The sequence below is a fragment of the Babjeviella inositovora genome (genome assembly GCF_001661335.1).
Source record: "Babjeviella inositovora NRRL Y-12698 unplaced genomic scaffold BABINscaffold_8, whole genome shotgun sequence".
NCBI classification, from domain to species: domain Eukaryota; kingdom Fungi; phylum Ascomycota; class Pichiomycetes; order Serinales; genus Babjeviella; species Babjeviella inositovora.
Window position 1 is genome coordinate 124,470 of NW_017566845.1, and position 21,228 is coordinate 145,697.

At 47.8% G+C, this 21,228-nt stretch overlaps 10 protein-coding genes across 10 annotated transcripts; 5 read left to right on the forward strand and 5 right to left on the reverse strand.

Moving 5' to 3' along the window:
* Positions 1–119: 119 nt before the first annotated feature.
* On the forward strand, positions 120–2,209 carry BABINDRAFT_162070 (uncharacterized protein). Its single transcript, XM_019129159.1, has one exon. It carries the CDS (start codon positions 144–146, stop codon positions 1,710–1,712), a length of 1,569 nt encoding a protein of 522 aa, XP_018984319.1. The 5' UTR covers positions 120–143; the 3' UTR covers positions 1,713–2,209.
* A 707-nt stretch (positions 2,210–2,916) lies between these two features.
* BABINDRAFT_50762 (mitochondrial 37S ribosomal protein uS13m) lies at positions 2,917–3,537 on the forward strand (the record flags this gene model as incomplete). The annotated part of the gene is made up of 2 exons (XM_019132156.1): positions 2,917–2,967; positions 3,019–3,537. The coding sequence occupies 2 exons, from the start codon at positions 2,917–2,919 to the stop codon at positions 3,331–3,333; spliced, it is 366 nt and encodes a 121-aa protein (XP_018984320.1). The 3' UTR covers positions 3,334–3,537.
* Positions 3,538–3,641: 104 nt separating this feature from the next.
* BABINDRAFT_162072 (uncharacterized protein) lies at positions 3,642–4,323 on the forward strand. Its single transcript, XM_019129160.1, has one exon. The coding sequence runs from the start codon at positions 3,669–3,671 to the stop codon at positions 4,269–4,271; it is 603 nt and encodes a 200-aa protein (XP_018984321.1). The 5' UTR covers positions 3,642–3,668; the 3' UTR covers positions 4,272–4,323.
* A 417-nt stretch (positions 4,324–4,740) lies between these two features.
* BABINDRAFT_162073 (uncharacterized protein) lies at positions 4,741–6,552 on the reverse strand. The gene has a single exon (XM_019129161.1). The coding sequence runs from the start codon at positions 6,458–6,460 to the stop codon at positions 4,988–4,990; it is 1,473 nt and encodes a 490-aa protein (XP_018984322.1). The 5' UTR covers positions 6,461–6,552; the 3' UTR covers positions 4,741–4,987.
* A 1,636-nt stretch (positions 6,553–8,188) lies between these two features.
* BABINDRAFT_167545 (uncharacterized protein) lies at positions 8,189–11,143 on the reverse strand (the record flags this gene model as incomplete). The annotated part of the gene is made up of 1 exon (XM_019130521.1): positions 8,189–11,143. One exon carries the CDS (start codon positions 11,141–11,143, stop codon positions 8,189–8,191), a length of 2,955 nt encoding a protein of 984 aa, XP_018984323.1.
* Positions 11,144–11,390: 247 nt separating this feature from the next.
* On the reverse strand, positions 11,391–13,003 carry SHP1 (protein phosphatase regulator). Its single transcript, XM_019129162.1, has one exon. The coding sequence runs from the start codon at positions 12,677–12,679 to the stop codon at positions 11,642–11,644; it is 1,038 nt and encodes a 345-aa protein (XP_018984324.1). The 5' UTR covers positions 12,680–13,003; the 3' UTR covers positions 11,391–11,641.
* An 85-nt stretch (positions 13,004–13,088) lies between these two features.
* MET6 (5-methyltetrahydropteroyltriglutamate-homocysteine S-methyltransferase) lies at positions 13,089–15,623 on the reverse strand. Its single transcript, XM_019129163.1, has one exon. It carries the CDS (start codon positions 15,548–15,550, stop codon positions 13,253–13,255), a length of 2,298 nt encoding a protein of 765 aa, XP_018984325.1. The 5' UTR covers positions 15,551–15,623; the 3' UTR covers positions 13,089–13,252.
* Positions 15,595–16,099, reverse strand: BABINDRAFT_146556 (uncharacterized protein). The gene has a single exon (XM_019127183.1). It carries the CDS (start codon positions 15,950–15,952, stop codon positions 15,698–15,700), a length of 255 nt encoding a protein of 84 aa, XP_018984326.1. The 5' UTR covers positions 15,953–16,099; the 3' UTR covers positions 15,595–15,697.
* Positions 16,100–17,698: 1,599 nt separating this feature from the next.
* Positions 17,699–18,396, forward strand: RPL16A (60S ribosomal protein uL13; the record flags this gene model as incomplete). Its single annotated transcript, XM_019131131.1, has 1 exon — positions 17,699–18,396. The coding sequence occupies exon 1, from the start codon at positions 17,794–17,796 to the stop codon at positions 18,394–18,396; it is 603 nt and encodes a 200-aa protein (XP_018984327.1). The 5' UTR covers positions 17,699–17,793.
* A 968-nt stretch (positions 18,397–19,364) lies between these two features.
* Positions 19,365–21,115, forward strand: BABINDRAFT_176586 (uncharacterized protein; the record flags this gene model as incomplete). The annotated part of the gene is made up of 2 exons (XM_019131020.1): positions 19,365–21,042; positions 21,108–21,115. Exons 1-2 carry the CDS (start codon positions 19,488–19,490, stop codon positions 21,113–21,115), a joined length of 1,563 nt encoding a protein of 520 aa, XP_018984328.1. The 5' UTR covers positions 19,365–19,487.
* Between the last annotated feature and the right edge of the window lie 113 nt (positions 21,116–21,228).

Below are 21,228 nucleotides of genomic sequence, written 5' to 3' on the forward strand. Positions count from 1 at the left end.
TGCTGGCGCGCGCTCTAACCATAAGAGTTTGCGCGCGCCAACTTTTTTTTTTGTCCAACAGCAACGGTCATATCTTATCACCGACACTTAGCACGGTATACTTTCTCTCTCCTTTTCTTACCCCTATTTTTCCCAAACACACAATGAATGAATACCCGGGCTTGCACCCCAACTACCAACATTCGCCCCAGCACGTTCCACCGCACCACCCACACCCCCATCCGCCCCAGCACACCGCACCACCGCTGGCGCATGGGTACCCGTACGGATACGCCGACAAGGAGAAAGATGCAATTGGGGCAACAGCGTCCACACTGTCGTCTGCCAACCGCCGCGGGCCCTGGGACCCCATGGAGGACAAGCGCCTCATGGAGCTCATCAACGTGTTTGGGCCCACCAATTGGGTGAGGATTTCGCAGTCCTTGGGCTCACGTACGCCCAAGCAGTGCCGCGAGCGGTTCCACCAGAACTTGAAGCCGCTGTTGAACAAGACACCCATCACCCCAGAGGAGGGTGCGTACATCGAGGAGTTGGTTGAAAAGTACGGGAAGAAATGGGCAGAGATCGCGCGCCATTTGAACGGGCGGTCGGATAACGCAGTCAAGAACTGGTGGAATGGAGGGGCGAACCGCCGCCGCCGGACGAGCGCTGTGGGTGAGCGCAGTCGCTCGAACTCGCCGGACGAAACCCCAGAGAAGCCAGACGAGAAGCTGGGCGAGAGGTATCCAGGGTACCAGAGTGGATACTCGGGAGGCGGATACCCGGGTGGATACCCAAGTGGAGCTCCGGGCATCTATGCAGGTGGACCCTCCAGTGGGTATCCGGGTGAAAAGTACCCAGAGACAAGACCGCCTGAAAGATTCGGCCCTGAGGCCCTGGAACAAAACGTCGCATCCACGCCCCAGCTCTACTCCGCGCCAGCGTTCGCGTTCAACGTCTTGCGCGGCGCGCGCGCGTACAGCATTGCGGACATGTCCAAACTGCCCAGTCTGGCTAATCTCCCGCCTCTTACCGGCCAGCCCCTGGGACTGGGGCAGTTTCCGCCGCCCGGGCAGTTCCCCGCGCCCCTCCTCAAGCGCCGTACGAACCACATCGAGATCGAACCCGAACCACGGCGCCGTCATTCATCCGTGTCGTCCAGCATGTTTTTCCACACACCACGCGGTGAAAACCTGCCGTTCTTAGGCTGCTCACCGCTCATTCCGCCCACGTCGCGGACATCTTCAATCTCGCACGACTTTTCGCTCAACGACTCGCGAAGATCGTCGCTCGCGCCAGACTTGTTTCCGAACCCGTTGGGCTCCGGCAAGAAGCGCGGTAGCCAGCACTTCCAGGCGCCTTTGACTCCGTTGACTTCCGCCGGGAGTTCTATTGCGCACTCTTCGCTCCTGTCTGCCAATGGGACGACTTTGCCGCCGTTGACGCCGCCGGCGTCAGGGCATATGGCTGCGATGCTGAATGCTTCGCCAAAACCATCGATATTCAAGAGTAACTTTACGTTTAGCCAGCCAAAGCCCGAAGGCCAGAGGCCGGACGACAACCTGAGTGAGAACCAGGGGTTGAGCGAGAGCGAGAGCCAACGGGACGAGAGACTTGGACTGGCCTCAGACCTCAGTTTGGCTGCAACCGCGGTCTCTGAACCCAAGACCACAAGCCCAACCGCGGACACCCTGCTGGCCAGACGAATCTCCATTGCCCGCTTGCTTGGTTAGCCCTGAAGCGGTTTCCATTGTCTTTTACGGGTCACCTTTGTACTATTTTTCAATTCCCCTTCCTTATAACAATCTTCCCTGTAAATGTCTAATTAGATCTGCTCAGCCGGCCGTACCGGGCAGGTTATCAGAAATACTGCGGAGCGTAAAAGCTTGGGTGGTTTTATCTGGTTTAAAAAATTGGTGGCCCAAACCCTGTTGTGCCTTAATACCTAAAGCTGGCCATGTTCAAACGGAGTAGCCCTTTTGTATCTACAAAATGGGAAACTAGCCGGACAGATATCGGGAGTGGACAACGCAACACAGACGAAAGGCCAACGTACGCAAATATATGTAATTTAATATTGCTCCACGCATGTTTCCAAATACATATTTGAGGGTATATAGATAATGGTAAATTGCCGGTATATCGGGCTCTATCTGATCCACTGGATGCCATAATAATGCATTACTCTTTGAGATTCGTCTATGGTGCACTTCTGGACACATAGCGCATTGGTGAGTAATCCGACTAACTCCATTTTGCCACTAAGTCCTTCTCATGGATTAATGACCATGACTCAATTACTCCGCAACAAAGGGATAAACTCGTAAAACATTAAAGGCTAAGGTGAATTAGTTGCTACGCGCATGTATACCCTGGTACATAAACGCCTCTCGGTAAACTATTAACTTAGTCTAACCTGTAGCTTCACACATTGCCTCTTTAGCCATTCAACCTGAGGTTCTTGGATTTGCTATCTTCATATCCATTAAAATAGCACTGTATACGACATTAGCTTAGCAGTGTTCCTCCCCCAGGTGGCCATATACATACACTAGGTTTAGGTGTGTTAAGTTTGTCGGAACGAAGTGCTTAAACGGTAGTGGCGAAATAGGAGACTAATTGCTAGAAATTACCGAGAAACAGGAAAACCACTAATAATTAGCTCAATTGTTTAAAGTCCGTGGAAACAATCCATGATTGCTCTAGGATTACCCTTCTTATCAGTCCAGGGGTTCGTTGCTCTCGTAGGGATTAGCGCTAGCGCATGCGTCTTGAGCCGCACACGTGACCTTATTTTTTCGTAACCAAATACGGCTATATTCAGAAGGATCCGGATCTGGAAGGAGACTGAGAATCGCGAAATGTATGCGCGCTATTGAAAAATCTCGACATCAACCGAACGGGCCAAGCTAGAACGTCTATACTCAACATATCCAAATGGCCATTCACATCTTGGGTAAAGCGATCAAGGGGAAGAAGCCTATTCATGTATGTTTACTCTTGGAAATTTCCCTGCAGACCGTCCACTAACGATCACAGCTCGGGTTGGCATCCACCTTCTACGGTATCGGTGTCGGTACCGCCCAAAAGATCTGCGCCAAGTTGGGCTTCTATCCACAGATGCAGATTCACCAGTTGTCGGAAAACCAGATCTTGAACATTACCAAGGAATTATCCGGGATGACCATTGAAAAGCAGTTGTTGGAAGAGACCAGGAGCAACATCAAGATGAAGAAGGACATTGGGTCTTATGCCGGTATGAGACACGCTATGGGTTTACCAGTCAGAGGCCAAAAGACCAAGAACAACATTGCAACGGCTAGAAAGCTCAACAGAATCAACAGAAAGCAGTAAGCGTGTCCTCCGCTCTCCCACATCTTATCCCACATCTCATCCCCCTACATCTTCAATCTTGTGTATAGTATCAACGACAGAGACATCGTATGGACATGTAGGACGACGAAGTCAGTACGATCTCTCTTCTGTAATTCGCTTTTGGAACCTGTAAAGATTAGGCCAGACCCTTCCGTAATTCGACACCAATTAAGTGTTATTTCCCTGTAAATTCGATATTGGTGAAATTTCAGTCACGTGATGCGATGACTTGCATTAATTTTTTCTAGCTTTTTTCATGCCTATTAACGCATCTTCATACTCAGACCAGCCCAACTTATAGAGCCGGTAATCCAATGTCCAGCTTCAAATCCGACACATCCAAGCTCCAGGCACAGTCTACTGTGAACAAACTCCTATCCACATTTGTCCCAGGGGCGGAGCGTATCAGCACTGATCAGTCGCAGCTCTCGCTAGCCAAAAAGAGGTTATCGTCCGCTCAGCTCGTGCACAACAATGCCACCCACAAAAGAATGACCGAGGAAGAGTTCCGCAAGCAGCTGAAAAAGCAGAAGGTGATGAAGCGCAAGCAGTTAAAGGTGTCTAAGGAAACATCCGCCAAGGTCAACAAGATGGCGCGCTACCAGATCATTAAGAAGCACTACGACGACAACGTGACCGACGAGGCGGAAACAAAGTACATGGAAAAGTTGATCAGAAGAAACGTCAACTCCGTCAAGAGCTGGGATAACGAGCGAGACTCTGAGATCATGGACTTGCAAAACGACTTGTTGAAGGACAAGTTCGTGGCCAAGGCTGGTAAGAAGAAGAGAACCAAGGCCTCTAAGAAGAATGACTTTACCACAAAGGTCAAGAAGGGTGTTTTGGCCTATCCGGGCTTGACCCCAGGTTTAGCCCCTGTTGGCTTGTCCGATGACGAGGACTCCGACGATGAGTAGATCGGAAGCTCGACTGTATCATAGTATAATCACGAAGACTGTTTTAGGGTGACTTGAGTGTAGTTACTCCGATTTCTATCACCGGGGGCTAGTCTTTTGTCCATCCAGTTGGATGGCTCTAGCTCCTTTCGGGTGTAGAGGGCTTATTCTTATTTTTACTCATCATAAAACCGGATATTCTGTCGCCTTAGGGTTGAAGGGTGGCACGAGAGTTCGATATGCCTTTGATTGTTTTACCCTTTAGGCGGCATATCTCCAGAACTCTTCCGACACATTGATTCTAAATCTCACACCAGGTTCTTGCTCCTTTTAAGACACCAAAAGTTTCCTATAAAGGATACCGGCTTAAAATCTAATGGGGGACGCATTACACAATACCCGATAGCCAGGCGCAATCACTAACTGGGATTCCCAGAGTCAGTACAGACCCATATCAACCTACATTATGAAATTTAAATATTTAAGGGGGATAAAGCCGAGATCAAACCATTCTAGTCCAATAATGTACCAAAAGGGAATAAGTGAGAATACAAGTCGAAGCAGAAACCCTAAAAGATACTAACGTGACCAAGAATCCTTTGTCTTTTCTATTTATTACTCATACCGAGCTCCATCCGTTGTGATATTAGTCGTTTGGAGACTATCTCCCTTTTTTGATACATCTGTTACCGCCTCTCACTCGTCAACTTCAACATTATTTCCATATCATACACTATTTAAGAGATTTGCCTAACGTATCTAGCAGTGTCGTAGGCTCTTCTTCTGCCCTCAACGTACTCCATCATCTCGGAATAGGTCTTTGGAATGACCGAGCAGTAACCGGGGGTCTCGTCACCCTCCACATCGCGTGGCACAAAGAACGAATAGATAAAGCTCCCGGACTCCTTGTGGGTCTCGTGGTCCAAGGACTTGACAGAAGTATTGACCTTGACCTGGATCAAGGTCCCTGGCGAAGACAAAAAGCTCTCCTTGTTGGGGGAAAAGCTGTTCGCCGGGGCAAGTTCAAACGCCCTGGCGAACGAATCAGAATTGTGGGACTCGGATGTCTCGCTAGGGTCATGGATGTGTTCCGTGTAAACAACCTGGGCACGCATGTACAACACAGATCCGACGGGGACGGGAGACTTGAAGGCGACAGAGTCCAAGGACACGAATCGTGGGGGTGCTTTGGCAAACGCAGCAGAGGCACAGTAGGCCAACTCGAATGTCTGTCGCATCAAATACCCCCCAAAGATCATGTACGAATGTCTGTTTCTGAACTGTGGCTGCATAATCAAGGTGGAGGACATCTCTGAGTCCTTCATAAAGCTCAAGGACGTCGAGCCGTGAGTCAACGCCTTGGAATCACCGTATTCCTTGGAGGCAGACCACATGCTATGGATAAGCTTAGACTCCTCAGAGGTCGGGCACGTGTGTTCCAACGACTCCGACTTGGCTCTCAACTTCTTCTGAGAGTTGTGCGACTCGGCACGTCTGTATTCCAACCACTCCTGCTCGGATACCGGCAACAAACGGTTGATCGGGAACGACTTGTGGGTCTCCGGGTTACGAGCCACAAACGTGAAGTTGGCGGTCAAGAAGACATTCTCCTTTGGAAGGTTGGCCTCGACGATTTCCGAGGGATATTCCCCCTCAAACGCATACCCCTTCACGGAGATCTCCATGGAAGAGGTACCCGTCCACGTGACAGATCCCGCAAGCACAAAGTTGAACTTGAACATCTCATCCACATGCTTCACCATGTAAATTCGGTCCACAGACGCCGTCACGTTCATAGGCTCTGCGGGAGAACAATGGCTGTGCGCAATTTTCCCCGCTAAGGAGTCCAAGTCCTGGAAGAGCGTTCCGACGCGCAAGCGCCCAAACGCATTGATATACGAGTCACACAACCACTTGTCGTCCTTAAAGGGCAAAAGCGTATAAGAAAACGAGTCCCCACGGGTCTTTTCACCCACAGCGGTTGTCTTGGGCGTCAGAAACGAATAGGAATCCAAAACCTTTCCCTGCGCCAACTGTCTGTTTCTTTCGGTGAGCGCTTCCATCCAGGTGGCTCTATCTGGCGGTTTGTATAAGCCTTCGTAGCATTTGGTCGCGGAGGCGTCAGAGGCGTCTGGTGTGCGTGACGGCAACACCGAGTTCCATCTCACAAGCGGCACCTTGAGCGTCCGGGGTCTGAATTGCTTCAACATACTTTGGATTGAATTTAGCAAAGTTAAAATGTTTTTGGTAGTCAGATTTGTATTTCAGTAACGGAATGTTATGATATTCCCCAGGAGATGTGCTGAAGGAAGGTAAAGAGAAGATATATATATCGGTTCAAATTGAGCACTTCTCATTAGATAACAGCTTTTGTGCCGGACATCCGGGCTTAAGTATCCGAATGTGCAGGATTTTATTTTTGACCATCCCCGCAGCGCTATAACGGACAACAAGGCGGAATTTCACCCTGGATGAATTTGTAGGGTCAAATCGACCTAAACATGCTTTTTTCATCGATTGGGCTTTAAACGCAAAGGATGTCTTTGGTATTTTCTCTTAGGGCTCCTACCAATCTTTGTGGTCATCACACAGGATGTGTAAGTGCCTGCTGCGGCTGGAAGGAAGATCCCGGTGAGAGCAGGATAGTACCCCTCCCGGATTAAATCGTTGGGCCCGGAACTTCTTGGTATGGCTGAAGCACTGACAAAGTGGCAGAGGCATCTCAGTGCGGGATATGTTTATTTTCTGATTCTCTAAGCGATAATTGTTGGTAGAACCTGGGCATAGCTTCATAGGAGTTATGAGGGCCTACGACAGTGTCAAGGTTTTTGAATCCCGGGGCGTAAATAATTCTAGACATCTTTTGTTGGCCCTCGGTACTGAGTAACCCGGTATGCATCCATAGTGCGTGTGAGTAATCGGAGCAAGGACCTCCTCCCCTCATTTGGCTCGGCGTATTGCTTATCAATTACAATACGATGTCGACAATTTTTTGACGTCAAATAATGTTGGAATTCCCGACTCTGTTGCATAATCTATAACACTAACTATAAATAGAGGGGAGGCCTGTGCGTCGCTTATCTACACTCTTTGCGTGCTACAAGGATGTCGTTAGCGAAAAAAAGGCGGGGATCCAAACGGTTTTGTGAGAAAACCAAAATTGCATTCACCAGAAACTGGTTTAGGATGGTTTCAGGTGAGGCAAACGGGTAGGAATAGAGATTTTATCCGGCGAAAGTCCTAATTGAGTAGAATATCTAATCCCCCCCCCGGAAGGCGTCTCCGGGGAGAGCTATCATGAATAGCCTGCTAAGTCCCATCTTTTGGGCAGATGATGGCCATTCGAAAAGTTAAAGAGATCGCTTTATAGAGCCTCTTTGTAGGTGGAAAGACCAAGATAGCAAGGAGAAGACAATGCGTTGAGTATACTGGTTCGGGTACAATTTGAACAGACATTGTGATGAGCTTGGGTTACCGGGGAGAATGAGGTTAATCTTGGTATTGATCCGTTTTGTTGATTAAACAATAAGCACGGTTTAAAATGCTCCTAAAAAGACTGGTCCGTCAGAGCAGACCAATCAGAACTGGAAATTTAGCCTTTATATATATCTCGGGAAGGAGAACAATGTTATTTTTCCCTCCAGTCATTACCTATAAGCTTTAAAATGGTAATTCGGCACTTTGTTTGTCTCCATTATTCCACTACATGGGGGTAACCGTTCGCAGATTGGTCGTGGCGAAGGACCAAGTTGTAATATAGCTTACAGAGATATTCTAGGTCTAAATAATCTCCACTCTATCACCCGTACTCACCTGTACCCGTTTACTATAACATGAAACCTAAACTCATGTCAATCAGAGCCATGCCTTTCTGGTGATTATTTCACGCTCCCTCTGCCGGGGACTCTGTGTTTCAATGCTTGATATATACAGGGGTGTCACATTAAAACAAGTTTCCCCGCTAGTGGATTCAAAATAACCACCCGCGAACAGATAATCCTGTCGCCGATTGTCATCGACTCTCCCGGCTTGACCACCACATCAACGTCAATACCTAATTCCATACAGTAAGCCTTTGCGGGGGATGTAGACGAACTCTGTAAAACCACACACTTAAAAATAAACGTGTAGTCCTGAGCCGGATCGGCCTCCCTCCGAAGCTCCTGCTCCAAGTAACGCAATGTCCAATACGTGTGCATGTTCTGCCTCACCACGGCGCGGGACATTTCCGCTGCTGCCACAGATTTGTAAACACCGTGCAATTCCAGAGCGGTTAGGGCGTTCACATCATAGCCACGTAGAAGAATGTGTCTGCGCTTAACAGCCGTCTGACAGTACGACTCTCTGATGCAATGAGAAAGGAGCTGGTACTGGTTTAGCATCGCCTCAAAGTCCGAGAGCGGACAGTGGATCCTCACGTACAGATTTTTGAGACCTAACCCCGTGTGAACCTTCTCCGGCGATGGTACACACGAAACGATTTCTGGCGCAAGGAGATTGGTGGCACAAACGTACTTAGTCGGGGCCAAACCCCCGACATTCGGCTCTAGGAAAAAATGCTCATACGCGGTGGCATGATATTTGGGATACAAGATCGAGCGGGGTGAGATCTCAATCCCCTTTTCGTCTTGGCTTTCGATATCCACTAGTTCCTGGGAGCGGTATGCCAACGGCAAGCCTTTAGCCGTGCCAAACTTTCCCACAAGCTCGCCCATCAAGACGTTTATTTCGTTCACAAACAAGTCAATCATGTCTCTGCCCTTGTATACCAACTCGAGATCGCCAGACGGTGTCTCGTTCACGGTGGGAGCCTGAAAACTGGTCTCCACGGCATAGCAGCGGCGGCGCTGTTCCTTGTGGCTCATAAGCATGTTCCGGACCGTTCCAATATTTTCCTCATCGTCACGCGTCAAGGAATAGTCCTTCCGGGGCATGAAATTAGCTGGATGGTGCTTTTCGTGGAAGTCAAGTACCCCTGACAACTCATCCTCTCTAAGAAGACGGATGTCCTTCAAGTAGTTGAACGAAATAGACGTCTGAACGAGATCGGAACTTTTGCTACGGTAAGTCATACTTACGGTGAAACAGGTTATAGGCTCTGCAGATTCCTTAAAGGTGGCGATCGGGAGCAAATTCCGGGGGAAAAACGCCTTGCTCGTGTCTTTATAGTCGAGGGTCTTTTCTGCGAATGGCGGGAGTTTTTGGCGCAAACATTGGTACAACGGCAAGTGTGGTGAGAGCTTGGTGACTACGTCAGGAATGTGGAAGTGAATCACCGAGGTGTGTTTGTCGATATGGTCCACGGAAAAGGCCAACTCAGATAGCCCTGGGGTGGCCAGGGCCGCGAGACTCCGCGAAGGAATGGCGTATACGGGCGTTTCCGCAAGCACTGTGCGAGCAAAGTACATGGAATCCAAGGTGCTGAAATTGGACTGGAAGCTATCGGCATCAGAAGTGTCTTCGATGCTGGCAAAGTTGGACGCTTCAAGTTTGGACTTCTGGACCTTTCCGTAAAAACCAGCGGAAAGGTAAGGATCAGTTGTGGTGGAATAGACTCCGATAGCCATTAACAACCGATAAACACTGCTAGGAGAGGGTTCTGTAATTCCAGCAAGGATCTGTGCTACCCTTTTTTCGATTCGGGCGTGGGGATACACGATGTAGTGCTTCAAGAGCTGGAGGATGCGGTTTTCTGCTGGTCTGTCATAGACAAAGTGACCATTGAGCACCGAGGGCGATGGTTTTTTCGCCAAAAATGCCGCTAGGGTGTACCGGAAGCTCTCGATGTCAGCCTCATTCAGGCGTAGGAGCACACTGGAGAGGACGCTCTGGCTGTAGATGGAGGTTGCCGCGTAAGTGCACGACGGAACGAGCCGGGTGCCGCCGTAGCCTCCGAGTACCATCCAGTCTTTAGGCACACACGAGAACTCGAGATGGCAGGCCAAGAGCGTGACGGCCTGCTGGGGAAGCGGAAATGCGGAAAACGAAACCCCATTTCGGGAAATCAACGAAACCGTATCTCCGAGCTTGAACGTATTGATGGCGTAGTCTCGGGATAAGTGTGAATGGAGAGATTTAAAGATGGAGTGGTAAGCGGTCTTCCGTAGCGCCAAAGCACTGCGCACCATCTCGATGAGGTGGAGCTGGATGTTCTCTAGTAAGTTTTGCTCCTCGTAGATATCACTCGCTAGGATTAACTCCCGGTTGAAATATCCGGGAAGATGTAACGTCACGTCTGAGGGCTGCACCGAGATGAATTCTCCCTCAGCAGCAAACACCTCAAGTGCTGTGTGCGATTCTTGGAAGCGACCACGGGACTGTTTGGTCACTACCCCAAAGTGCACGCGACCGTTTGTCCTGACCTCGACCAAGGAGCCCAAACGAGGGGCAGAGGCATTTATTTCCAACGGGGTGGCAGAAAGAAGTCCTGGGATGTGGGTATCGTGGACGTTGTGAGAAGGCGCCACGGCGGAGTCGGCAAGACCGCGATAATAGCCGTAGGTATCGAGAAGAGTGGATTCGTCTTTAGAGTTGTCTATTATCTCTGGTTCGTGGGATATATCAGCCTTTTCGTGTTTCTCAGCTTTGGTTTTGTTGAATTCCTCGTGGTTATGACGAGTCAGCTCTGGGTGTCTGTTTATCGTTTCCCCAGTCCCTTCCACTGAATAACTGGATGTTCTCGCATCTTGAACCTTTCCCGCTTCAAATATTCTCTCTTCTTGCAAATTTGACGTAATTTTCGACCCAAACCTGCCTCGAAAAAGGGCCCCAATCAACTGGACGTTGCACGCGGTAGACCTAAAGCGTGGAAACTGGGTGTGGGTAATGAAGGCTATCAGGGAATGGTACTGAGGTAGCGCCAGCCGAGCTTTTCGTAGCGTGGTCGCTATCATCGGTGATATGGGTACAATATATACCTAAAGAGAAGGTCTGGGGCACGATCTATACCTAAAGAAAAGGTCTGGGGCACTATACTCTTTAGGCGTTAATTTTTCAGCCCGCTCGTGCATATCCGGCACGCCCAAAATCGGTAGGAAACGGGCCTGAAGCGATCCCCGGATATTTCGAATTGCATGTAGGCGCCGGTTTAACTTGTAAGCCAAATACAAAAAAGTGTGGTGATAAAATATTAGTCTGATGGTTTTCCTCATTATAGAATAAATTCTACGTTAAAATTTACCTCCACGAGTATGGAATCTCGAGTGCTTGCTCACGATCAAGCTTAAAAACATAAGCACTATAACATGTATATGCATTATTCCATTTTACCTTATTCGAATTCTTATATATCAAATCTATAAGTAAGCCTGCGTACACAAGGAGTCATCTCATTTAATATAAAACTGGCTAGGGCACAGCGCTAGATCGTATCTGGGGGTAGTTTATTTAAACTACTTCCATCTCTGGACCACAACAGCATTGACCAAGCCAGCCTCCTCGATCGTCAGACTCGAGTTGTCAATGGGCTTAACGGGAAACGCATGAGACAAAACAAAGGCCCTGGTGCCGTCGGTATTGGCAGCCACGAACGCGTACACCTCACTGACGGGGTCGGTGGAGTTGAACCTGTGTACCACACGTCTCCCGTTGGCCAATCTGATCTGAACCTGTGAATCTCCCTCGCCCTGAGTCTGGGGCTTGGTGACCAGAACAGCGGCCTGTGGCTCTTCTGGCTGGGGAGACTCTCCGGGAACAATGGAGCCCAACTTGTGACCGGATCCAGAAAAGCCAGCAACCACACTCTTTGGCGCGACATAGTCTTCATCCAACTTTTTGGTGACATTCACATCGACATCCTGGCCGAACTTTACATCCAACAAGTCCAACGGTGCGCGGCCCTGGTTCAACGTGTTCAAGTAGGACGCATTGGCCGGGTTGTCATATCGATATAACGCTCCATCGCCGACCTGGAACCCATCGCGCCAGAACGTAATCTGTCTGGAGACCCTGCCCTCCTGGGGGCGTGCGCGCACGTCGCGGATGGTCTGAGACTCTGTGGTCGCGTCACCCAACTTGTATCCCGTCCCGGAGAACGACTGCGTCGGGGTTTCATCTGGATGCGCACCCTGGGGCGCAGCGGCCTTTTTCAACAAGTCCTGGACTAGGTTTCTGGTATCCTTGCGGCTCTGCGCGTTGGGATTCTCCACCTGCAACGCCGACTTTTCCCCGCCCGTGAAGAAGTTGGTGTCGTCATCATCCTCTGACTCATTGGAGCTGCTTTTGTTCAACTGTGAAAATGACCCGAAATTGGCCGCCTGGGCTCTTCTAGGCGCAGATGGCTGCGGCGTAGAGGCGCTGGGTTGCTTGAAGAACCCGTCAATGGCGTCCATCAAGTCATAGTCATGGGCCGCTAAAAACGTTTCCGCCGTGGCTCTATCGGAGTTGGTGAGACCGGTGAATTGCTTGATGATGTCTTCTTGGTCGGACATTGAGGATAATAGTCAATCGGCGTGAGGTGGTGTGGTGAATATGTTGGGGCGCAATTTGTTGTGCATCAAATATGACCTGCGTTGTGGCAAATCAGGGGCGAAAACTTCAGAACCTTTGGATGGGGCCGCCAAATGCAACACTAAAGGTTGGCGGAGAGATAATATTAAATCGGCTATATAAAACTGCCATAAAATTGTATATTAATTTCCTCCCTGAAATTTTGTCCAAGACTGAATCGCAGATACATTGACGCATCTTCGATGGCCAGAGGCAAGGTGTTCTGTTGGTAACTAGGCACTTGCACGTGTCCAGGAATCTATAGGACTGCTGGAAATCTTTCCCAGCCATTAGTGTAACTACACTTTTCTAATAAAACCGAATGTTGAAATCCCAATTACCCTATATGCGAGGAGTGCTTCTATCGAGGCACTCGTAAGAAACAATGAAAAAAAAATAGAAAGCAAATAAAAAGAGAAAAAGGAAAAAAAAAAATGAATGATCATTAAGTCATTACATTAATGTTGAATAAATGTAACCTATTGTGAACCGGCACAAACGTATACGCGGTACACTTATTGCTGGGCTCTGAAGAGCTTGGCAGCTTCAACCATGTTGGTCAAAGAAGCTCTGGTTTCCTCCCAGCCTCTGGTCTTCAAACCACAATCTGGGTTAACCCAGAACTTTTCAGCAGGGTAAACCTTCAAGATTTCTTGGATTCTGGCAACGAACTCATCGGTGGATGGGATACGTGGAGAGTGGATGTCGAACAAGCCCAAACCGATGTGGTTAGGGTACTCAGAGAATTCCTGGATGTAGTTTGGATCGTCCTTCTTGGAGAATTCGATAGAAACAACATCAGCGTCCAAAGCCTTGATGTGGTTTGGATCCAAATCGGAGTAACAGAAGTGGGAGTGGATCTGAGTTCTGTCTTCGACACCGGAGGTGGCGACACGGAAAGACTGGGCGGCCCACTGCAAGTAGTCGGAACGCTCGGCACCGGCTCTCAAAGGCAAACCTTCTCTGATGGCTGGCTCATCGACCTGGATGACGTAGACACCGGCCTTTTCCAAGTCGTTGACCTCGTCTCTCAAGGCCAAACCCAACTGCAAAGACTGGACCTTGTGGGAGACGTCGTTACGTGGGAAAGACCATCTCAAACAAGTGACTGGACCGGTCAACATACCCTTCATTGGCTTGGAGGTAAGGGACTGGGCGTAGACGGACTCCTTGACGGACATGGCCTTTGGACGGGAAATGTCACCGACAATGATAGGTGGTCTAACGTAACGGGAACCGTAAGACTGGACCCAACCGTTGGAGGTGAAGGCGTAACCCTTCAACTGCTCACCAAAGTACTGAACCATGTCGTTTCTCTCTGGTTCACCGTGGACAAGAACATCCAAGCCGATCTCTTCCTGGAATCTGACAACCGATTCGATTTCGGATTCAATGAACTTCTCGTACTGCTCAGCAGTGATTTCACCCTTGGTGAACTTGTTTCTGTTGATACGGATGTCCTTGGTCTGTGGGAAAGACCCAATAGTGGTGGTTGGGAAGGCTGGGAGGTTGAAGTGCTTCTTCTGTTCGGCCAATCTGGCATTGAAGGCAGAGGCTCTGGTAGCCATCTTTTCGTTGATAGACGCAACTCTTTCCTGGACCTTGGCATCGTTAGTGATGGCAGAGGCAGCTCTTGCAGAGATGGACTTCTTGTTGGCCTCCAAAGCACCGGAGACATCGGCACCGGAAACGGCCTTGGCAACGACAACAACTTCGGCCAACTTCTGGGTAGCGAAGGAGAACCAGTCCTTGATTTCAGCGTCCAACTTCTTTTCGTTGGAGAGGTCGACTGGGGTGTGCAACAAAGAGGAAGAGGTGGCAACGATAACTCTTTCGGCACCGATGGCAGTAATAGCCTTCTTGACAACGGCAATAGCCTTGGTGATGTCAGCCTTCCAAATGTTTCTACCGTCAATAACACCAACAGACAAAACCTGCTTTGGAGTCAAGGCCTTGATAACTTCGTCGATCTGCTCTGGGCATCTGACGAAATCGTAGTGGAAACCAGCAACTGGCAAGCCTTCAACGGCAGCCAAGTTTGGTCTGACGTCACCGAAGTAAGTGGCAAGGATGATTTCTGGGAGACCGGCGTGTTGAGCAAAGAACTCGTACGCCTGCTTGAAAGCGGCCTGAACCTTCTGTGGCAAATCCAAAACCAAGATTGGTTCATCGATCTGAACGGTCTTGGCGCCGGCGGCCGCCAACTTGGCCAAGATTTCAGCGTAGACCGGGAGAATTTTGGACAACAAGGAAATTGGGTCCAAGTCCAAGGAGTCCTTGTCAGACTTACCCAAGAACAAGTACGATACTGGACCGACCAAGACCGGTCTGGTCTCAATGCCGAGAGCCTTAGCTTCCAAGTACTCGTCAACTGGCTTCTGGCCGTTCAACTTGAACTGGGTGGAGTGCGAGAAGGTTGGTCTGACGTAGTGGTAGTTGGAGTCGAACCACTTGACCATTTCCAAGGCAGTGACATCGACAGCTGGAGTGGAGTCGGTGGCCTTTCTCTGCAAACCTCTGCCCATAGCGAACAAGACATCGATTGGAGCCAAGTCAAACTTGGTGTATCTGTCTGGGATGACGTTGAACAAAAGGGAGAGATCCAAGACCTGGTCGTAGTAGGAGAAATCGTTGGAGGCGATAACATCGACACCAGCGTCCTTCTGCAACTTCCAGTTGTGGGCTCTCAAGTCCTTACCCACCTTCAACAATTCCTCGACGTTGACCTTACCGGACCAGTACGCCTCGGTAGTCTTCTTTAACTCTCTGTTGGCACCGATACGTGGGAAACCTAAAACGGATGATTGAACCATGGTTAATTTGTTGTTTGTTATTAATTGCAGGCAATTAGATAGAAAAGAAAGACGCAAGAGAAGTGTAACGTTGGGGGGGGAGGGGTGTATTTATAATGCCAAAGTTTAGGAGACGAGTGAAAATTTCCCAACATTAATTGAGCTAAATTAGTGAAAAATCGCACACCGGAAATGCTTTAGATACGACCGCGATTTAGTGGGACCGAGTCGAGACCGATATAGGGCAGAGATGTGTGTTTCTGTGCTGTTTAGTAAGATATACGAGGGTCTCCGGTGTCGGGAACACCCCGAGTCAGGTGGGGCCGTACATAATCTTGCTTTCTGTATGCGTGTCTGTTCCGGGGGGGGCACACATCTGTACCCACACCACTGTATACGATCCCGCTCGTTTGTATGAGTCATATAGAAGAAATCTCTCGATTGTGTAGCATCACGTGTTTTGGTATCTTTGCTTCAATGACTTTACTGGGCTGATATCGCAGAGTCGGGGGCCGTATGGTTCTGAGGACAAGTGTACGTCTACGTGTTAGGGCGAAGCAACAAGCGTAAGTTTATTTTAAATTTAGCCAACAGCACGTTTTGTAAGTCTGAGTTAAACGTTGAGTAAATTGGGTGAAAACCGACCGGTTTAAACGTTGGTTTTTGTTGCTCCGGATCAACGTTTTCCAAAGACAGGGTAAAAGCATGTGAAACTCGGTCGTATAGCTGTTGGTAAAATCCTCTATACAGCGGCTATGAGGAAACATCACGTGCGGCGGCGGAACGAGACGCTGCAGGTCTAAACGATAGTGTGTGCAGGATAAAACCTGGTGTGTCATACGTGCAGTTGACTTCGAGCAATCCGAAACCTATGTGTCTGAGCACGGCTCGTGAAGTAAACTTCGGTTGTAAGGTTGATTACGGACCGGTAGCTGTCACCAAAGGTATAAGGGTTTTTTTTTTCTTGGGGCATGACCTGTCAAATATAAGTCCACACACTCCTTTCACATCGTAAGCCGTGGTGTTTTGAAACGTCAAGCCCCGGTGGACCCAATGTCTGGGCTATGGGGTAACCTGCATGAACGATAAGGGAGGAGCATCCCGTGGCAATGTCGCTACGAAACAAGGCCGCTAGTAAGCGGCCGACGCGTTCTGAGTAAATCGTTACCCCATTCGTGTCAACCGGCAATATGTCTACCGGAGGCGATGTAGATGGTTCAAGATCGTGACGTAGCGGTTTTATATGGGTGATCTGAAACCATCCTGCATTCTCGATAGAGGCTTGAGCCTGTACCGGGCAGACCAGCACAAAGAATTGTGGCGAACACGAACTAAGCTTTATAAAGGCACCACTGCTAATATATTACGATACAATTAAGTAGAACTTACCGTCAATTGGTGTTATCCTGGTGTAATTAACGCCGTAATGCCTTTTGGTCATACATACCCCACTCATCCAGCTTTCGCTGGGCCAACTTCCCGAACGGTGCGTTCTGCATCTTAAGTGACACCCTAATTCTTGGAGCTGTCACACTACATCCGCCTCCCCCATATGCTATTGAAACGGTTGAATAAATCAATTCTATCTAAGGAGCTGAATCGCATATATCTAAGAATCTAAATTGTATGCTACAATCTACAGGCCTATCGGAGCCGTATGTTTCCGGCCGTATCGCAATCACTAATGCTGGTTCTCGTCACATGACTGACTGAGACAAAACGTCTACATACGTGCATCAACCACTTTATTCCCAATGAGTACTTCATGTGACTGTGCTTTTACTTTTTCTTTGGTAACCCATGCGTATATTCTCTCACGCATGCGTATACTTCATTTTTTCTCCCCACTCTCCCCTAAGCTATGCAAAGTTTTTCCTTTTTCTCATTCCCGCTAGTATGCCGAACGAACGAGAAGCCATAGTCGAAAAGCCCATACATTTTTCGTTGTATGCAGTACAATAACGGAAAATTTTCACATTGACAAATTTCGCATTCGCATTTTCACCAAAAGGTCGTGTACACGCTAGACACTTTCACGCTATCCTGCGTGGGCGCGCCTCCGTCTGCTAGCCTTCCCAACTGTACTGTGCGCCAAACCCAGAATCTTTTCACTCTCTCGCTCCTCTCCTACTCTTACTCTCACCTCTTTCACCTACTGCACTACCTCTCCCGCCGCAAAAATTCACCATGTACTACCTAAAAAAAAACTTCCGCCGCCCCTTTTATTGAGGTTTTGCAGTCTTTTTGAAAAACATACCACAAAAATGAGTACTTTTGAACCAGTTGTTGTTATTGACGGTAAGGGTCACTTGCTCGGTAGATTAGCTTCTATCGTTGCTAAGCAATTAATGAACGGTCAGAAGATCGTCGTTGTCAGATGTGAAGCCTTGAACATTTCTGGTGAATTCTTCAGAAACAAGCTCAAGTACCACGACTACTTGAGAAAGGGTACCCGTTACAACAAGACTCACGGTCCTTTCCACTTCAGAGCCCCATCTAGAATCTTCTACAAGGCTATCAGAGGTATGATGGCTCACAAGACCGCTAGAGGTACCGCCGCCATGGAGAGACTTAAGGTCTTCGAAGGTGTCCCACCACCATACGACAAGAAGAAGAGAGTTGTCGTCCCACAAGCCTTGAGAGTCTTGAGATTGAAGCCAGGCCGCAAGTACACCACCGTCGGTAAGTTGTCTTCTTCTGTCGGTTGGAAGTACGAGTCTATCGTCGACCAATTGGAAGAAAAGAGAAAGGTTAAGTCTGCTGAGTACTACGCCAAGAAGAAGGCTTTGACCAAGAAGTTGAACGCTGCCAAGGCCTCCGTCGCTGAGTCTGAAGCCGCCAAGAAGTTGACCGCTTTGGGTTACTAAATGTTTTAAATTCTTATAACTAGTGTTTTCTTTCACTTTTTTCTTTTGTAATTTAAAATAATTCCAATAACGATATAAAAAAACTGTTTTTGTAAGAATGTTCTGGGGGCATGATCAACTCGGGTATTTACTGAATCAAATGATTGTGTTTATATTAGATTGTCACGGTCGCCTGTGCTATTAAACTGAATATGATGGATGCGCGCCGCACATCCTCTTATATACTAGAAGTGCTAGCGTAAAATACTAACCACACAGTGAATTAATTTTAGCAAAATAGGAGTATATATAGCTTATAGAACGGTATTACCGTAGCGATATATATGTTTTTTAATTCTGATCTGCGATATATAAAAGACTTGTGCTGTTAAAAATAAATATTAGAAATATGACTATAAATATCTTAACATATGGCTAAACTTAAGATGTATATCTGTTAACTTTGTCAAAATTTTAATCTTGTCAGACATGTAGCATTTAATATTACGTTAAAAAATCTTATAAATATGAAAAATCTCCGCAATTGGCATAGTTTAAGTTAAATAAGAGTGGGAATAACGTAGTTTAATGGAAATATATGTATATAGAATTACTGGTGAGCATGGGAAATGCAGTACGGCACCGATCGGTAGGCGATGGAGAATCATAATATCTTGAACATAGGCCTAGGAAGCGTTGACCTGACATGTAAAGGTCTGAATGCATAGCTGGAACAGCAGGCAAAATTCACCAGTAAAAACCTTACTTTATTTCCTTTGGCATCTCTAGAACAATAGTTGTTTAGTCCGATTAATGTCTATTTACCTGGATTGATTCTGCTAAAAATCGCTGATACTTTATATACAGGAATTTCTTATCTTGGACACACAGTTTAGAGATTGTGCACCAGCCATACAACGCCACATGCATATGCTTTTGTGGCCTCTCGCGACTCCAAGACACCTCCATGTTTACGGACCCCTGTGAATTGTTATCCGCCGGAATTTTTCCAGAATTCGTTAGTTTTCTATTTAGTTTTATTTTTACAAATTCCCATCCCAATTAACTTTACCCTTCAAAGTGACCAGTTTTCCCTGCAAGGGTTATTCTCAATGGCCGTCCAAGTACACGAAATCGAACAATTTCACGAATCGGTGGAATCCTTTGAGGAAAATCCGTCCTCATCTGAAGCAGTTAAAGGATTTGAGCTTGACCAACCAAAAAAATTCTTTAACTTGAGGTCTGCATCCAGTGGATTGCCGGCGTCAGATAGTCCAAGCGCCGAAGAAGCCTCTGGGGTGATTGGCCCTGCTTATTTTGGGGAAAGCTCATCAAATGCCCTCACAGGAGCAACTGCATACAGTGCGATCTTACAGGAGAGGTTGCCTGGTTTGTTCTCCGAAGAAAAGCTTGCCTCCCAAATATCCGCGGAGCCGACAGCAGTGTCCAAAACCGACCCCTCAGGGATTTATACCCCCTTTGTTCCTTCATCCGCCGCCCCACAAGAGCTGTTCCTCTTCGATTCCGAGATCATTCCTCTGAATCGGCCCGTTCTCATTGGCCCCTCCGAGGGCGATTTAATAGTCCTAACCCAACTATTATACGAATGCGACAAGTTGGTTATCCTCATTTCTCAAAAATTGACAGGATTTTTATCCCGAGTTCTCCGAAGAAACCAGTTGGCCTTGCTAAGCAGTAACTACAGACAGAAATCGTTCCACTTCAAGTCCAAGATGGAGAAGGATCCCGAGGAGAACCACTCTGAGTTCAGAGTAGACTGCAAGTCTATTCTTTCCGAATTAAATCATATCCAAAAATGCTCCTTTAAGAAATTTGACAAGGTATGGAAGACAATCACTGTTTCAGAAACGAGTAGGCAATTTTACAATGAAGTAACCAATGATTTGATTATAGTGGTGAAGAACATTCCAACATTGTTAGAGAACCTAGAGACATACCCCGATTACAGTGTATTCTTGACGGAAATGCTAATCTCGTCGAACGCCTATAAACGGGAAATATTAGGCTTTATCATGGGAACAGAGTCCCATCTAGAGGAATTTGCGGCAAAGAACTTTACACAGTATCTCAGCTTCAATGACTCTGTGAAGAGTATCAAGCAAGCCCTCGATCAACTAAACGACCGCGTCGGCATAGCTGAAAAAATGTTTGACTCTTTCAACAATCTATCATTTGATATAGCGCATTACGTGGAGTATCTGAAGCACTCAGAAGAATACAAGGCAACATTCCAGCAGCCATACTTAGCTCCAGCCTCTACCAGATTACACAAGTCCCTTTCGGTGATTGTTAAGTACGTCCAGCAGCTCGAATTCATGGCATTCAACATCGCCAGGGGGTGCTACGATGATATTGGTCGAGTAACTATAGGAGACAGGTACAACCGCGTCACGGACGGGAAAAAGGTGTACAAAACGGTGGAGAAGAAAGACGGCTTCAGGGAGTACAGAACCGCTGTTTTCACCATTGCCAAGCTTTCTACCCAAGTGAAGCCGCGAATTGAATACTTGGGAGGGGTTTTGAAGATATTGGAGACTTTGTCAAGCGCTGATACCCCGTACTACGAGATGCACTGGATAATGAACTTTACAATCCCCTTGGCCATAGGTGATTTTGCCTTGGCACGGAATACCTTTAAAGGGTTGAGTAAGGACGTTTCAGGCACTATCGAGGCTATGTTTCTTGATACGAATTTGCTTAGGTTCTTACAGCTATTTGAATCCGCCATTGTCAAAATTAAGGCTTTCTACAGGATCACTGCCAACAAAACACTCAGAGAAATCGAAGATTCCTTGATAGGTGAGATATCTGAGCTCGAAACTCTGATCGAAG

Bases quoted from the DNA above. Each gene is read 5' to 3' on its own strand.
- BABINDRAFT_162070 (XM_019129159.1), top strand. From the start codon at position 144: ATGAATGAATACCCGGGCTTGCACCCCAACTACCAACATTCGCCCCAG.
- BABINDRAFT_162072 (XM_019129160.1), top strand. From the start codon at position 3,669: ATGTCCAGCTTCAAATCCGACACATCCAAGCTCCAGGCACAGTCTACT.
- BABINDRAFT_162073 (XM_019129161.1), bottom strand. From the start codon at position 6,460: ATGTTGAAGCAATTCAGACCCCGGACGCTCAAGGTGCCGCTTGTGAGA.
- SHP1 (XM_019129162.1), bottom strand. From the start codon at position 12,679: ATGTCCGACCAAGAAGACATCATCAAGCAATTCACCGGTCTCACCAAC.
- MET6 (XM_019129163.1), bottom strand. From the start codon at position 15,550: ATGGTTCAATCATCCGTTTTAGGTTTCCCACGTATCGGTGCCAACAGA.
- BABINDRAFT_146556 (XM_019127183.1), bottom strand. From the start codon at position 15,952: ATGACTCATACAAACGAGCGGGATCGTATACAGTGGTGTGGGTACAGA.